Source organism: Peromyscus californicus, unplaced genomic scaffold, assembly GCF_007827085.1.
Source record: "Peromyscus californicus insignis strain IS unplaced genomic scaffold, ASM782708v3 Scaffold_9__1_contigs__length_137607984, whole genome shotgun sequence".
In the NCBI taxonomy this organism is placed as follows: Eukaryota; Metazoa; Chordata; class Mammalia; order Rodentia; family Cricetidae; genus Peromyscus; species Peromyscus californicus.
Window position 1 is genome coordinate 45,667,853 of NW_026294617.1, and position 16,513 is coordinate 45,684,365.

The 16,513-nt window shown below is 47.8% G+C and overlaps 1 protein-coding gene across 2 annotated transcripts in view; it reads right to left on the reverse strand.

Moving 5' to 3' along the window:
* The window catches only part of Rarres1 (retinoic acid receptor responder 1), a 44,178-nt gene extending 28,145 nt beyond the window's left edge, over positions 1 to 16,033 (reverse strand). Inside the window, exon 1 of one of the 2 annotated variants that reach the window (XM_052730406.1) lies at positions 11,238 to 16,033. In XM_052730406.1, the coding sequence (XP_052586366.1) occupies positions 11,238 to 11,480 (243 nt within the window). In that variant the 5' untranslated portion in view covers positions 11,481 to 16,033. The remainder of the gene's footprint in view (positions 1 to 11,237) is intronic. The other variant, XM_052730405.1, reaches the window with a different exon arrangement.
* Positions 16,034 to 16,513: the final 480 nt, after the last annotated feature.

Here is a 16,513-nt window from a genome sequence, read left to right on the forward strand (position 1 = left end):
TTGAGAAAACATACAGTGGGGTGCCTTCAAAGAACTAGATTCATCACCCTACACCGATCTTCCTTTTTTGGTAAGACAAATGCTCCTCAGATCCTTATCAAATCAATACCATGTGCTTATTTAGTGCTTATGTATAAAAGCACCCTGCAAGCCCTGGGAGGGAATGAATTTATGTCTGTACCTATTACAACCAACCAGGCCTATCTATCTATCTATCTATCTATCTATCTATCTATCTATCTATCTATCTATCTATCCATCTATCTATCTATCGTTCTTGTCATCCATCCATCTCTACATATAAACCACTCTCATTCTGTCTCACCTAACTTCACATGGATGCTGTGTAGGAACTTATATCACAAAGCCTTGAGGTAGATAATTCACTAATGCCATTTTATAAATGAAGAAACAGGCAGCTTGTCCCAGAACAAAGAATTGCCCACTCAAGAGCTGTCAGTTGTGATCTGTCCCCAGATCCCATCCTTCCAAGACTGCAAGCACAGAAGTTGGAAAAGCAGATCTCAGCAGCCCCTTCCAGGACAAGGATGACAGCGATCCTGCTGCTGGTGTGTGGGCACGAGGGAGAGGTGGAATGAATCCTTGGCGAGAGGCGGACCTCGTGTGTGCCTGCAACCCAGATCCCATAGATGAGAACCTTTCTCTGGGAGACAGTGGCTGAGGAGGGCCTGTGCGTTAGTTTGCTGGGGTTCCATAGCAAAGGACCACAAACTGGGTGGCTAAAACCAGGTAGTTGGTAGTAGGTGAAATCTATCTTTGCTTCTTCCTGGCTCCAGGTGATGGATCCCATTCCCTGGCATCCCTGGCTTGCAACTGCATCCCTCCAACCTCTGCCTCGGCCTTTAAATGGTGTTCTTTCCTCTGTCTGTCTGTTGCTTCTCATGACCCTTTTAGAAGGACAGCAGTCACTGGATTTAAGGCCCAGGCTAATACAATGTGACCTCATTGTCCCTCGATTACATCTTCTGAGACTCTCTTTACAGCTTGGGTGTAATGATGCTCTGGGACTGTACCTAAAGTTAGACCCTTTTGGACGCATGGCTCAGGGTAGATGTGGAAAGTGCCAGAAAAGACTAGAAACAAGACAAGCAAGAGACATAAAAACTGCTCCAGACAGGGCAGAGTGTGATCCAGTGCATAGGAGCAGCCCAGCTGGAGAGCCAGCACATCAACATGGAGTAGACTTGGGGTTGAGGTCACAGTGCTGGGCAGGGGCCAGGTTAGAGGAGGTCTCTTATCCGGACTTTATTCTAGTATTGTGGGTGTTCACCAGAATGCCCCAAAGGGGCTTGCTAAAACACTGTGTTCTGGGCCCACCCACCAAGTATTAACTCAGTCAGTCTGGGGTGGGGTCTGAGAACTTATGTTTTAACAAATTCCAGCTGATACCAATGCCGCTGGTCCTGGGACCACACTTTGAGTTCTTTCTAGCTGCTGGGTGGTACCATGGAAGCTCTGAGGGATAAGACGGGACAAGTAATTCATTTAGTAGTAAAGTGAAGGCATCATCAGGATCAGTGACATAGAGGAGTTATTTCAAAGTGTGGTCAGTCAAAGACCCAGAGTCTCCAGAGAATCTGGAGCTATGATACTTCAGAAATCAAGGTGGCAAGTTTGCCCTCTGCCTGAGTAGCAACTGACGGACTATAAATCTAGTAGGGGCTATTTTCCAAGAAGAAACATTTGGAAGAGGCAGTCTGAAATAAAATAATTTTTAAAGAAAATTTACTCCTTGTTTCCTATCACGTGGGTAGGTACCTTGCTGTATTGTAACGAGGCACCCACCCATGTAACTATGTGTAGCTATGTGTAGGTGTCTTAGTTACTTTTCTATTGCTGACAAAGCACCATGACCAAGGCAATTTATAAAGGAAAGTACTTAATTTCAGGCTCATGGTCCCAGGGGGTTAGAGTCCATGGCCATCATGCTGGAGAGCTTCGCAGCGGGCAGGCAGGATTTCAGGCGTGGTGCTGATGTAGGGCTTCATCTTGATCCACAGCAGAGAGAGCTCACTGGGATGCTATGGCACTTCTTCGGGTGACATAAACCCTTGAGAATCTTAGGGGTCAAAGTTCTCTACTCAGTAGGGTCCTCCCACACATCTCTGTTCCAAGTTACAGGATCCCGCTCCTTACTAGTGAGTGGCCTTACTTTAACGGGATGCCCCCTGAGACTGGAATTGGAGTTTTTGTTGTAGTTCAGCCAATCTCATAATGAGGGCTTTGGTTTGACTTTCTACAACTTGAGCTCTGTGGCTGCTGGAGATTCTTTTCGGAGGGACACTTAGAAACCTTTAGACTATTTATGTATATCTGGAGCCGGGCAATTGTAGTACTGAATTCATTCTTTCTCTTTGCTACTATATCCTGAGATGCTAAGCAATGGTTAATTTTTTCACGGAGCTCATTCTTTTCTTTTGTTAATTTATCTAGGGACGCTAGAAGCAGCCAGACAGAATCATTATTTTTTTTTTTTTTTATTTTTCCACCAATTGTCAAGTTTTATGTATGGAGTCACCAAGTTCTTCGCTTCTCACGGTAAGTGAATCAGGATAATCCAACGCATTTATCTCAGTTGGTTAAACAGTTCACACCATGGACTTCCAGCGCTCTCCATGCTGCTGCTAGGAGAGGGTGCAGGAACTGGAGGTGTCGGTAAGTTGGAAAGCCTGTTCCGGAGACTTTTAAATGGGATTTAGGTCAGGCATGGTGGTACACATCTTTAATCCAGGCAGAGGCATAGGAAGAGGAGGCCAGTCTTTCCTCTGTTAAAGCCCCAAAGATCCAGGTTCTAACACCAGTGGAAGGAACGCCTCAGCATCAGGGTGGATGAACTTGCCGATGAGAGTGAGGACAAGCAGGCAAAGTACAAACTTCCTTCTCCTTTGTCCTTTTAGGTGAGCTGCCACTGGAAGGTGTGGCCCAGATTTAGGGTGGGCCTTTCCACCTGAGTAGTCAGATCAAGAAAAATCCCTCACTGGTAGTAATGCCCAACTGCTTGCGTTTTAGTTAATTCCAGATTTATTCAAGTTGGCAACCAGGATTAGCCAGAACAACAGCGTGTGTTCTAAGACCCTTAATGGATGCCTGAAAACACAGATGATAAGAAGCCCTATATTTGGTATTTGTTGTATAAATGCATGCCTATGATATTGTCTATAAACTAGGCACAGTAATGGATTAATAGGTTATCTTAGTTGTCAGCTTTACTGGATCGAGAAATGAATGCCAAGAACATTGGTACATGCTTCTGGGTGTGTCTACAAGAATGTTTCTGGAGATAATTGGCATGTGCTGAATGGAACGGAGAAGAGAAGACACACCCTGAACGTGGGTCTAATAAGCTAGAGGTGCGGATGGAACAAAAAGATGGAAGGTGGAGGAAGCTTATACATTTGATGATTTCTCTTCCTCCTAACCTATGTGACACTTTACTTAGAATTTATCTAAAATTCTGAAAGAAGTTGAGTGACTATTTTTAATAGCAAATTTTGTTTTTGTAATTCCATACATGTACACTGTGTTCTGGTACATTCAACATCCTGAGCAGGCATTGTTGCTGTGGCCATTATCTGTGGACTAGCTTGTTCAGCCTTTGAACATGCACTTGCACAGTTGCCCTCTGGGCCTTCAGCCTCAGGTTAGGACCACAGCATTGGTATGTTTTGTTCTTAGGCTTTCAAGTTCTGGAAATGAGCAGCCACTAGTTTCCCATCCTGCAGGTGGGTACTGTGGAACTATCCTGCCTCTAACCATGTAAGCCAATCTCCACTTAAATGATATGTACATCCGATTAGTTCTGCTCCACTAAAGACTCCCGACTAATACGGCGAAAACTAACACTAATAAAATCGAACATTTGTAACATTCTATAGTAACATTTTGTACTCTAGGGCCATTAATAAATAAAATTGCTTCAACACAAGCCCTCTAATACTGTGACAGTTGATCTGATAACTAGCATAGCTACTAAGTGACTAGCAGGAGGGTAGCATATACAGTGTGGATGCGCTAGACCCTTGGGTGATTCACATAGGGCAGGACAGAGTGGGCTAGCATGAGACTTCACACTATCAGGATGGCATGTCATTTAAAACTTGGCAATTATTTATTTCTGAAAACTTCCACTTAGTATTTCTGCTATTGACTATCAGCAACAAACCACAGAAAGCCAAAACCAATGTGGTCATGTCACTGCTATATATAGCACTTGTATATGCACCAAGAAGTCAAAAGCACATGTTCTAAGTGCAGCTCTACCAATTTGGGTCTTATTTTCAGTAAAAGCTGCTCATCATCAACCACAAAGTTATTTTTGTCCTAATGGATCAGAGATGGTTCCCTCTGTATCTGGAGCAGAATCTTATTAGGCTCTAACCAGTTGCAGGTTTCTTGTTTTGCATTGTCTCTGAATTATTGCGTAAGTCATTGAGACGTGAGGTATGAGTATTAAAAAGAAGCCAAGGAACTAGAAGGTAAGCGACAGGCATTTATCCTACGAGCACAGTTTACAAATCTAACTCCCCCTTTAAACTCATTGGTAACGCAAGAACTTGAGTGATAAGACACCCAAAGCTCGCGTGAGAACGGAAGCCCCGTGCTCCAGCAAAATACCCCCTCCTTTCTCCTCTCCACCATTGCTAGCTAAACCCTGCCTCCCTCCTTTCATCTTAGGGTCACAGCTGAGGACTTTCCCCGTTTTCAGGCTGGGGAGGTGGGCAAGTGAGAAGCAGGTTATACTGTCAAGAGCTCAGAGGGCTTCTAGTCTCCCCTCACCACACTGGGACCCACTGGTCTAACATTCCGCTTCTAAATGTCCCCTCCATCTTCATATTTGGTGGGAAAAGATAAATGTCATGCTATTCCAAAAAAAGCAAACATCCCCGCTTTATAAGGTTACTTTCATGAGTCAGGCTTAGTTGGAGAAAAATAACTCATTTGTGAATAAAAATTTGTTGTGCCGTTCTTAGGTTCTGGAGAGAGTGCATATTATATTATGCCCTGGAATCATATTACTGCATTTCCTCCTTTCAGGCAAGGGCAGATAAAAACAAACTGAGTTCATTTTAAGAAAGTCAGTTCCTCTCAGATCAGGCCGCAGCCAGCGGACTAAAGGCAGTCTTTACCTGTGGACGACAGTTTGCAGGAGCTGCCTGACTTTGCGGGCCAAGACAGAGCGTATGTTAGCTTCCATTCGGCAGAATCTGGGTATGAGTACTTGACTTGGGGTAGGAAGCTAGACGGGAAATTGCCAGAACCTGGTCTCAGCTTGGTTCATCTCTGGGCCCATGCTGGGACTCAAAAGGAAAGCCTAGATGTAAGAGGAGCTCAGCTTGCGAGGTCCCCTCTCTCCACTGAGCAGTGCGGGAGCAGAAGTGATGTGATGTTCCTGACCCGCGGAAGCTTACAGCGTAACCCAAGAGGCAGACACGACCACAACGGGGTGTGTGTGTGGTGGTGGGGAAGCTGGCTATTCGAGAGCCAAGTCAACGCACTCTCTGGTCCATCCCAAGAAGAGGGGCGGAAGACAAATGGTTCCGAGAAAGACTGCCATGGTTTCAAGAGTCAAGCTAAGGGAGCAAGCACAGCCATTTCCCAAGAACCAACAGTGCATGGCAATGTGGGAAGTATTTTCAAGGGTCCCAGGACTGGTGTGGTTGAGCAAACAATGGCCCTACAGATTTTACGATGCCAAATGGGATTTCCCCGCAAGGTCCTTCATAATCATTATGTCATGAATAATCATAATGTACCATAATCGTTCTGATGAAATTATCCTAGGTTATTCTGGAGACAGGAGATGCAACACTGCTGGCCTGGAGTGTAAGAGCTGGAACCATGAGCCGAGGAGCACAGCTGGTACCCAACAGGGGCAAGGGAATGGGGCTTTCCCTGAGCCTCCAGGGTCCCGAGGCCCTGGGACATTTGGCTCCCAGCCTAGTGTGACCCACTTCAGACCTCTGACATCTAGAACTGCAAGTGAATGTATCTCATGTCTTGAGCCCACGAGCATTATGCAATGTGCTGAGTATTTGCATTCAATTTCCGGTGGAACCATTAAGAGCCTTAAAGGAAGGCTTCAGGGCAGACTCCTGTGGAGAATGACCCCTCCACCACCACCAGTAGTCTGTATTTGGGGCACTACTAATAACACGTGATTACAGACACCCTGGTTTCACTTGTGGAAAACCAAATGTAAAATGTTGTGGACAGGGGAAAATATGAACAAAACCAACTTATTACAGAATGGTTGAGGGCATTCCTTCTTGCTAGCTCATCTGGGTACAGTGAGCTTGGGTGACTTGGGGCAAGGGACAAAGAAAGCCACGTCCAGGTTTTACATCACTGGTGTTCCCTGCCTAATGCTGGACCCACACTCTGCCCTCTAGGAGCTGGGGTGGTGGGACAGACTATAGTCTGCCTGAGCATCTTCAGGCCAGGCCAGGAGTATGCTACTCTGTGTACACCTCTGCTCTGTACTACGAGGTCTCCTCCTTAGGCAGTGTGCAGGCCTGGAGAGAGCATGATCCTATGGGGTCCCCTGACCTGGCTGCTGTCTCACGAAGGCCCTCAAAGTTAAGAGCTTTTTTCTGTGACAGAAGACATGACTTCATTATTTTATTTCTTTCCTCCTGCATATGCACTGCAGTCTCTTTAATCCCCCAATTTTTGCTTCAAGGCAATGTGTTCTACATAATGCATTGCCCTCCCATTCTTAATGACCGACTCTGAATTATTGACATTAATGGAGAGAAGGATTCAAGGAGAGTCGTAATTAGGTGTCTAATATTGTACTAAAGTGCCTCGTAGATTGAAAAGTGATGATTCTTAGCGGAGTGCATGCACTTGGGTCTGTATGGCCCAGGGGACAAATGCTGCTCCTACTTCAGACCTGTGCTAATCTGCATCCTGGAAGAGCAGCTGCCGCTCTACCTTCTGGCCTGACAAGTGTGGCCCGATGCTTTCCCAAAACCAACCGACTGGCCTCCAGGCTGACTATTCAAGAGACACTACCTGATGAGACCCTCAATGTTGGGTGAGCTTGGAAGAATAGGTATTAAAAAAGATGTGTCATGGCCACCGACCTAGTTCGCTTCCTATTGCTGTGAGAGAGACCAGGACCAAAAGCAACTTGGGGAGGAAAGGGTTCCTTTGTTTACACTTCCCTCTCACAGTCCATCACTGAGGGAAACCAAGACAGGAACTCAAGCAGGGCAGGAACCTGGAGGCCTGGGCTGAAGCAGCGACCATACTGCTTTCCTGGCTCCCCATGCCTTTCTCAGCACCCCTCCACCCACCTTCTTAAATACAACCCAGGACCACCTGCCCAGGGTGGCACCGCTCACAGTGAGCTGGACCCTCCCACATCAATCATTAATCAAGAAAATACTCTCACAGACTTGACTACAGGCCAATCTGGTGAAGACATTTTCTCAGTTGAGGTTCCCTCTTACCAGACTTATGCCAAGATGACAAAATACTAGCCAGCCCACTCACAGAGTCCAAGTTCAAAGCTCTGGAAAGAACTGATGAGGTTGTCTCCTCAACTCTTGTTGTGAGGGAGCCAAGATTGTGGAAGAAGAAGGAGAAGGTAAGAGCAGAGGATTTGCGTCATATCCTTGCTAAGTGCACACCCCACTGGCAGTGAACCAAAACCGAAACGGAAATGATGATGCTGTGTTTTCTTGCCAGGAAGACCCCTATGGAGCTCTAGTTAAACAGCCCTACGTCAAAATAAAAGGGATACATTTATGCTTACTAGTTTTTATTGGAATGAAGCATGGGCAGTCCCCTCCCCCAATACACCTTGCCCAGCTGTTTGAATTGTGTCTGGTCCTGGATGAGAAATGGGGCACTTTCCGATTCCCCAACGCTGATTCCTGAATGAGTTGGCTTTCTTAGGAAGTGTGTGCCCACATAACTGTCCTCAAATCCATACATCTCAGTGGAAGCAAAGTATCCACAAGTGGAGGAACCCCATGGGCCTGACCCAGGGCACCCAGTTAGCCTAAGAACTTCCAACGCCACTGGGAATCCGCTCCACTCCAACTGTGGTCCTGAGGCTGTGCCACATCGTAGCAGAAAAGTAGAAATTTTTTGGTCATGGGATGGTAGTGTATGACCAGGAACAAGGTGACATCAGGTAGGGATAGCAGAGAACACAGGCCGCTGTAAGGTCTCATCAATCAGGAGACCAGGGACCATATCCTTGTGCTTTCTTAAACCATAATCTCTAGTAATTACTGCATTTGACCACCAGAGGGCAACAGTGTTTCTAGAATGAAGACTCGAAGCTCTAAGAGAATCAAAGAAATCTCTGAGCTGGAAGGGGTCTTTAAATATCATTTGGTCCCCTGGTTTTCATGGTTTTTTGTTTGTTTGTTTTTCTGTTGTTTGTTTGTTTTCCAGATGAAGTCTACAGCAAGAATTGCATCCCTCATCACGACGTAGTTCGTGCACATCTATTTGGACCACATTGTGAAACATCACTCTTCCTTTAGTCGTTCACTCTCAAGTCATTTCATTACGTAGGACCTTGGGTGTAGCTCAGTGGTGGAACATGTGCCTAGCATGTGTGGGCTGTGGACTCAATCCCTAGACCCCAAATTAAAACAACTGGACCCACAGAAATCGATTTCATAACTTGCTGATGGGCCCTTACTTTGAAAAACTGACTTAGTCCCAGCCCCTCATGTTAGAAAAGGAGTATACTCACCTCTAAATGAAGAAGGATCCTTATGCCCCTATGTGTTACATTTCTCTCACTCAGGCATCCACTTGCTCCCCCTGACTCAGTCCTGGGTGCAGGACAGATACAGTGTGGCAACCTAGTGCATAATCCTACCCAGTGCCCCTGGGATGAAGACTGTAACCCGAGGGTGGCCATCTACCAGCAGTAGACAAGTGCCCTGAGTGCTGTGGCTTCCCTCGTTATGGGAGCTCCTACAGACACCTTTCTGGAAGCTGCCCTCATCAGGCTATGTGTTTGTGTTCTTTTAGGTGGCTGAACACTTCAAAACAAAAAGTATGCCAAAGAGGTCTTTCCTAGGGATGCTACCCTGCATCTGAATTAAGGCCACAAAATCCAGGTTAATGCCTAACACAAAATGCTCCAGAAATAGCTACTGGGTGATGGACTACCCCATCACATATTTTGATTCTTTGCCTGCTTTATCATATGACACAACTTGTATAAACCCCCGTGATGGTGGAACATGTTATTTCCATTCTAAGTGGGGTGACAGCTAGAGAATGCTTACGTCTAGGTCTTCAGGTTGTGTGACTCTTTGGAGGTAAAACAGGAGCCAGTTTAAAGTATAAATATGACCTGCTGCAGATCCCAGGAAGCCAGCTCCATCCAGTCCCCCGTCAGGAATCAACCCCTATTCCCAGCCTTTCCCCTATATTTCTGCCTCCCTCACAGACCTTTGCATGCCCTGGCCAGATGGTCATCTCCCCAACACTGGCCTGCTTGATCATCTTTGAGAGTGGACCTTTCTTTAGGAACCCTTTAAGGAAAACAATTTCACTAGATTCAGGCTGAAATTGATTCTTGGCACACTGACCCCTTTTCCTTGCCCCCCACAACCACAGAGATGTTAAAAATCAGGGGGGTTCAGGGGAAACACAAAATCAGGGAATTGTTTCTCGGGGCTGATGTCTTAGATCCCATGCTTTATTGACTCTCTCACACTCCCCTTGCAATGAAGTAGGTTCTCCTTAAAGTTCAGGAACCTTGTACTAGTACAGTGGATAAACAGAACCAGAGCTCTTGGTGAAGGGAAGGGGATGCGTTTTCCTTCAGGTTTTGAGAGCTAGCTTATTTCATAAGGATGCCAAGGACTCCTTTTCCAAGGGGTGGCCAAAAGCACAGGAATGCAAGGTATTTAATGGTTTTTAAAAATTGCGTGTGTGGTGTGTGTGTGTGTGTGTGTGTGTGTGTGTGTGTGTGTGTGTGTGTATGTGTGTGTGTGTTCTGTGTGTGCATGCAAGCGGTAGCAGGCAGTGGAAGTCAGAGGACAACCTGGGACAGTCAGTTCTCTTCTCTCACTCCTAGGTCAGGGGACCAAGTCACATTATCAGGCTTGCTGCCAACTGCCACCATTATCCAGTGGCCATCTCACTAGCCCTGTTTTATGATTTTAAGAAATCAGCTTGGAATGAAGGAAAATGGCCTTTGAAAACTCGTGTACTTTGTCAGTCTGAGTTTTTTTGTTTTGCCTTGTTTTTGTTTTAATAGAGAGTTCTCCCCTAGATAATCAGGGAGGCTGCCTTCAGGGCTCCTCTTTCCTCTTTGAGAGGAAGGCAAGCTCATAATGTGACCTCATTTCTCTAGTGAACCAGTAAAGGCTGGAGCTTGGAGTGAGGAGGGGGTGTCCCCGAGACAGTAAAGGTTTTTTGTTTGTAAACAGTCACAATAGTTTGCCTTTTTCTAGAAATAAGGAACAAGGCTGACCGTCCAAAGGGCATTTCACATCCTCTGATCCTAGACAGAGGACAGTCTTCACCATCCCACGGATCTAAATCTTAGGCTCAGAGCTATGTAAGATCTAAGGCCGCAGGTCTGTGGCTTTGTGGAACATTCAGGAGCCACATTGCCTTTGGGACTCTGCAGTTATTTAAAGTTTTAAAGTCTGTTTGACGAAGGGAGCCACGCAGCTTCACTCACACAACTCCACACCTACAGTCACAGCCTGGAAAGCACCGGCTTTCAGTTCCTGCAGAAGACAGCTTTGGCCCTGTCACTTGCCGGTTAGATCAGGACGACGCCAGAACTAGGTGGTCCCTGCGCAGACCTATGGGGAATCTTTATCCTGAAGCCTTATACAGTAGTCTGCAATCCACAACCAAACAGAAACGAAACACCAGAAACTTGTCTGCGATGCTGAGAGCTAGCTGGCTTAGACTTTGGACACACCGCCCCAGTCTTTGGTAGCAGCCATAGAATTTAAGCCATAGGTCGGTTGGGTACACGTTGCGCATCCCAACAGCATCCCATGCTGGGTACCCCAACCACGGGCTGTCATGGGACCCTTTTTTTCTGCTTTCCCCAAACGTCCCTATCCTATGCCTTCACACGCTAAGTATTTCTGGCCTCAGAAATACCGAAAGGGCGGAGGCAGCGTTTGAGGACTCTGCGCCCCTGGCGCGGCACGATCTCGGGCTGGGAGCGCGGCCGTCCCCGCGCGTGTCCCTCCGCGTCGCGGCCCACTCACCCACGCGCGGCCCTCCTGCACGCCGGCCAGCACCCGCAGCGCGCTGGGCGAGCCGGCGCGGAAGTTGAAGAAGTGCAGGGCAGCGCGCGCCGCCAACTGCAGGATCCCGCGTGGCAGCCCCGCCGCCGCCGGGGGCCGCGCGGGGACGTCGGGGTGCTCCCGGGCAGCCGCGCGCACTGCGAGGCTCAGCAGCAGCCAGAGGCTCAGCAGCAGCGCGGGCGCCGGGGGTCGACGAGGCTGCATGGACGCGGATGGCGGGGGCCAAGGAGACTGCGTGGAGGCGAGAAACTTGCACCGAGCTCCCCGAACCGGGTTCGCGGGGTTCGCGGAAATAGGCCGCGGCGGCCACTCCCCTCCGCCCCCGGGTCACCGCCCTTCCTCGCCGCCCCTGTCCAAGCAGAAGGACCAGAAAGCGCCTCCGGGAAAGCGGGTCAGAGAGCGTGTCCCCGATTACGCGGTGAGAGGGGCCAGAGGGCAGTGGGGCTCCTCTTCGAGGGCACACCCCGACCCCCAGCCCTGGGGACCTGGCTTTGTCGCCTGAGGCTGCTGCCATTTCGTAACTGTCTGGTTTTAGAGCGAACCCACTCCAAAGGTTAGCTGCAGGTGAAAGAGGAGAGAGGTGACAGGAACCGGCCGCCTCAGGCCTTGATGGGGACTTTCAGCGCGCAGAGGGCGTGAGCAGGTAGTGAGCACCTGCCGGCCAGCCTGGAGGCAGGGAGGAGGGGCGGTGGGCAGCAGGATGGAGGCTCTGAGAACCAAGGAGATTACTTAATACTGGTGAGAGGCCTTGGGTTGAAGCCAGATTCTAGTGCAGTCAGACGTGGATGCAACGTGGCAGTGAAGGCAAGCGGTGGCTGCTGTTTCTAAACCTCAGCTGAGAGAGAAAGGCCATGGCGGGTGCTGAGAGACGGCTTGGCGAATACAGGGTCTTGTCATCAAGCCTGATGACTGGTTTCTTCCCAGGACCAACATGGTGGAAGGAGAGAGCATACTCTGTCCTCTGACCCCCATCCACCCACCTCCGGCTCAAGAAGTTAAATAATAAACAAAATGTAAAGGGAGAGAGAGAGAGAGAGAGAGAGAGAGAGAGAGAGAGAGAGAGAGAGAGAGAGAGAGAGAGACAGAGAGAGAGAGAGAGAGAGAGACAGAGAGAGACAGAGAGAGAGAGAGAGATGAGAAAAATCCAGGACAGCCAGAGATACTCAGGGGTCTAGCCCACGTCATCAGCAGTGGTCGCCCTACTGAGGGGCCAAAGAATGGTTGAGACCCAGCTTGTTAAATCCTGCTTGAGATGCTGGGGGCAACCTGACCAGAAAAGGGGGCACTTGGTTGGGTAGCTTGCCTGCCATTCCACCCTGCAGCCCACTGCCTGCCATCCGCCTTAGACTCCAGCACTCACAGATGGGATTCTGGAGCAAGGCATTCCACGGTCATCAAGCTGCAAGTCCGCGGACAACAGCAACCATCCAAACAGCACTCCGCCCTGTTGCCTGGCTGCACTGTCTTTCCTTCCGCAGATCTGTGAAACACCCGGGCCATGGGGAGATGAGGATGAGCAACCGGATAAACATCTGGAGCACACCCAGGCAGGTGGGGCGCAGACAGTCAATGAGGTCAAGAGAATGTGTCCCGTGCTGTTTGTAATAACACTCTCTGCAGAAAATTGAGGACGGAGCAGGAAGCCCTAAGGTAGAGATTTAACCCGGCTCAGGGCTGGAAGTCATGTCCAGAGGGGACAGCAGAATCACTGGGGTAGACGGAGTACTTAAAAAGGCCCAGACACCCTTAATTTCCACTTTATTTTACTCGCTCTCCTTGTCTCTAGACTAACCATGGTAAGTACCCACACGGACACTTGGAAAGCAAAGTGGACCTCTGCTGTCAGAAAACATGGATCTCCTAGGGTACATGGGTGAGATGCGGCCAGAACTGCTCATTGGCATCTGCGGCCTGTTCCCCCTCCCGCCGCAGATGCCAATGAGCAGGGAGAGGTATTGGATCTTTATGCTGCTCTATATTCAGAAAGCCGGGCCATTTGTGAACGGCAGATTACCACCCCAGGACAAGCTGCCATCCCTCCCACCCAGGCAGGAGGAGGGAAACAAAAAGCCAGTCATTCCAGAGCTGTTGTGCCCCTCTGCTCAGGGGGTCAGCCTCATCTCTGAGACTTGAGATGTCTGTGTCACCCTTGTCCTCTCCTCAGCAGCCTTCTTTCATTCTCTGAACATTTAGGCCCAGGAACTTTCTGGGAATAGGGACTCTAGTTGATGTCTTCTGGAATCAACCCGGCATTCGTCCAGGGCTGGAGAGTTAATGCACAACAAACATATATTCACAGTGTGTCTGTACTAAACTGTTAACATACCTATGCAGATTCTTCTCGACAATATGGGACACAAAAGTGTCCCTATCCATATCCCCGGTCAAGACTTCCCAGTGCCCCCTGGATATACATGTATGTACAGAATACCTCTGAAAGAACCAACCAGCCACAGCCACATTTGAAGGACAGAATGGAGATGGAGCATGGGAATGGGTGGGCTTATAACGTCTGCTTCTGATCTGTATTATCACCACAGGTAATCAAGAGCCCACAGCATGCACTTGGGGCCAGGATACTTGGGTTAAGGTGATTTTCCCATTTGTGCTTGGGTGGCACCTCCTACCTTACTGAGTGATTGTGAGGTTCAAGTGTGCTAATACCCACATGTATGTGCTGAGCACCAAATAATGACTATTTGAAATTGCTGTCATTATTGTTGTTGCTATCAAATTAGAAAGAAGATAGAATCTTGACGAATAAATCCAGCTGTGACTTTCTTTTCCATAAATGATAAAAGGGGCTGTGCTAAAAACTGCTGGGCTATTCAATAAAGGCTTAGATATTTCCTTCATATATTCTTTTGTAAGCACTGTTAACAATCAAGACATATATAAATTTATATTCCTTCTTTATTTCTTCCCCCTGGCAAAGATGAAGGTAGATGACTTTAGCAGAAGGTTAGGGGTGACCCATTTACCTTGTCTATAAACATCTTTCCCATCCTGTTTGACTATAGAGAGCTGAAGCCCAATGAAGCCCAGACAGGAAAGGGAAGATGTTATTTCTAAGCCATGGAACCAGGGACCCTGGCTGATTCCTTGGGTCTTCATCTCACGTTTTAAGAGGCCTTGGCTTTTGTGAAGGTTAAACCCCATGAACTTACACATTCCCTATACCATGTTCCTAGCCCATGATATCTGTCTCAAAACTCCTTGAGGAAGGCACTTGGCTGTTCACAGAAAAACAGGATCCCTATTTGATAGTGCCAATTGCTTTCCAAATAGATACAGTCTCTGGTCTCTGGCCTCTGCCATGAAGGTACTTTGGGTTCTTGGGGGGGACTTCATGGTGTCCCCCACTCAAAGCTCAAAGTGGCTGCAGTGAAACTCTAGGGGTACTCTTTGCTTAGGAGTGAAGTGCTGAGTTTGGAACTTCCAGCACCTGCCCACATTGCCCCACACTCTCCAAACCCGAGTCTTCTGAACCGAGGAGGTTAAGGACTGCAAGCAAATTCTTTTTGAAGGCTGAACTGGAGGGAAGCAAGGTTCATCCCAAAGAGATGCTGCAGCAAACAGGAGGCTGATTTTTTTTTCTGCCAACAAGGAAAGAGTTCAAAGAAACCAGTATTTAATCTTTGTACTTCAGAACCCAAGCAGACAGGGCACTGTCCAGTAGAATTTTCTGGTGAAAATGTTACATTTACACTAGGTATATGTAACTTCAACTATGCTTCAGATATGGCAAATGCAGTTGAGGAACCGACATCCTTATGTAAACTGATTTAAATAGACTTAGCTATTTGTGGCTGGTGATGGCTAAATCTGACAGTCGAGGAACTGACTTTTGGCTGCAACATTTCATTTAATGAAATGGCAGGTGGTATTTTGGGAAGCAGTGCTTTAGACAAGTGCTTGATGTTTATGGAGTATGCTAGGAACTAGAGAGGTGAAGTCGCTCACTCAGGGTTTGCGTCACCCTCAGAACAGGAAGGAGGTCAGCTTCACTCCAAGCATTGTCTCATCTCTTCCACAACTTCAGGTGTCACCGGGGTTGTTTGGGTCAAAGCCTGAGCCCTGACAGTTCTACCAAGCTCGACGTGGCCACTTGTCCCCAACAGGCCAATTGCAGAGATAATAGTGAAAAGCAGAGACAGGAACAGAAAAGAGGTCTAGTGACCCCCCAAATCAGTTTTCACAGTCCTGATACAAGAGTCAGGTTTGAATAGAGGGCAAGAGGTGTGTATCACCAAGCAGTCCTCGCCAAGGGGTGATGCTGCCCATGGCTTACCCATCACGGTCTCTGCCCAGTCTGTCCTGCAAGGTGGTCATCATATAAGGTGTCAGAGCTGTGCGACATCTCTTCTTGGAAGGCAAACTCCTCTGGTTGGTACCAGGCATCAGCCATCCCTTCCCCCCAGAATGAGATTCCCTCGGGGAAACTGTGATTCTTTGGGGACCACTGTTTCAAACTCAGAAACAAAGGGAGGGCACAAGTGTCTCTTTAGAGCATTTCATTCTTGTCGGAACAGGCGACCAAGGGAGAGGTGCAGGGCTTAGACTGTGGAGGCAAAATAAACTGAGGGAAGTTGGCATAATTTTATTTCAAAAGAAGAATTCTGTTGGAGACATTCAACTCAAAGGCTGTTTTTGGAGACTGCCTTTCTGCCTGTCTCCAGCAGGGGAAAGGCATTAAGTTGGGCTCACAGGGATATGGAAGGATGTGATGAAGTTTTCCCCTTCACATCTCAGTGAGCCTGAAATGGTGTTAGAAGTATCCCCCCCGCAATATATATATATATATATATATATATATATATATATATGTGTGTGTGTGTGTGTGTGTGTGTGTGTGTGTGTGTGTGTGTGTGTGTACAAAATTTCACATGCTAGTGTTGGGGGTGGGGTGGAGCCCTCCAGTCCTGAAAGTTCCCACACATGCATATTTCCTGGTTTTGTTTCATCTTTTTTAATAAAATGATACTGCTACAGCCAAGGTGAAAACTAATAGCTTCTCTAGTTCTGACTAAACCCTGAGTAAACTCATTTCATTTTACCAATTCCCATTTCCTTATTTATTTTGACTTGAAAAAAATCACTATCCTAATTGGTAGGTTTATGTACTCAAGTGTCTAGTAACCAGTCTGCCTGGAGTCAGGCCTTCATGAGTCTAACTCATGGCCCAGGAGAAGCTCACAGACTAGCCTCCGGACACTCTGAGATGCAGCTAGGCTAAC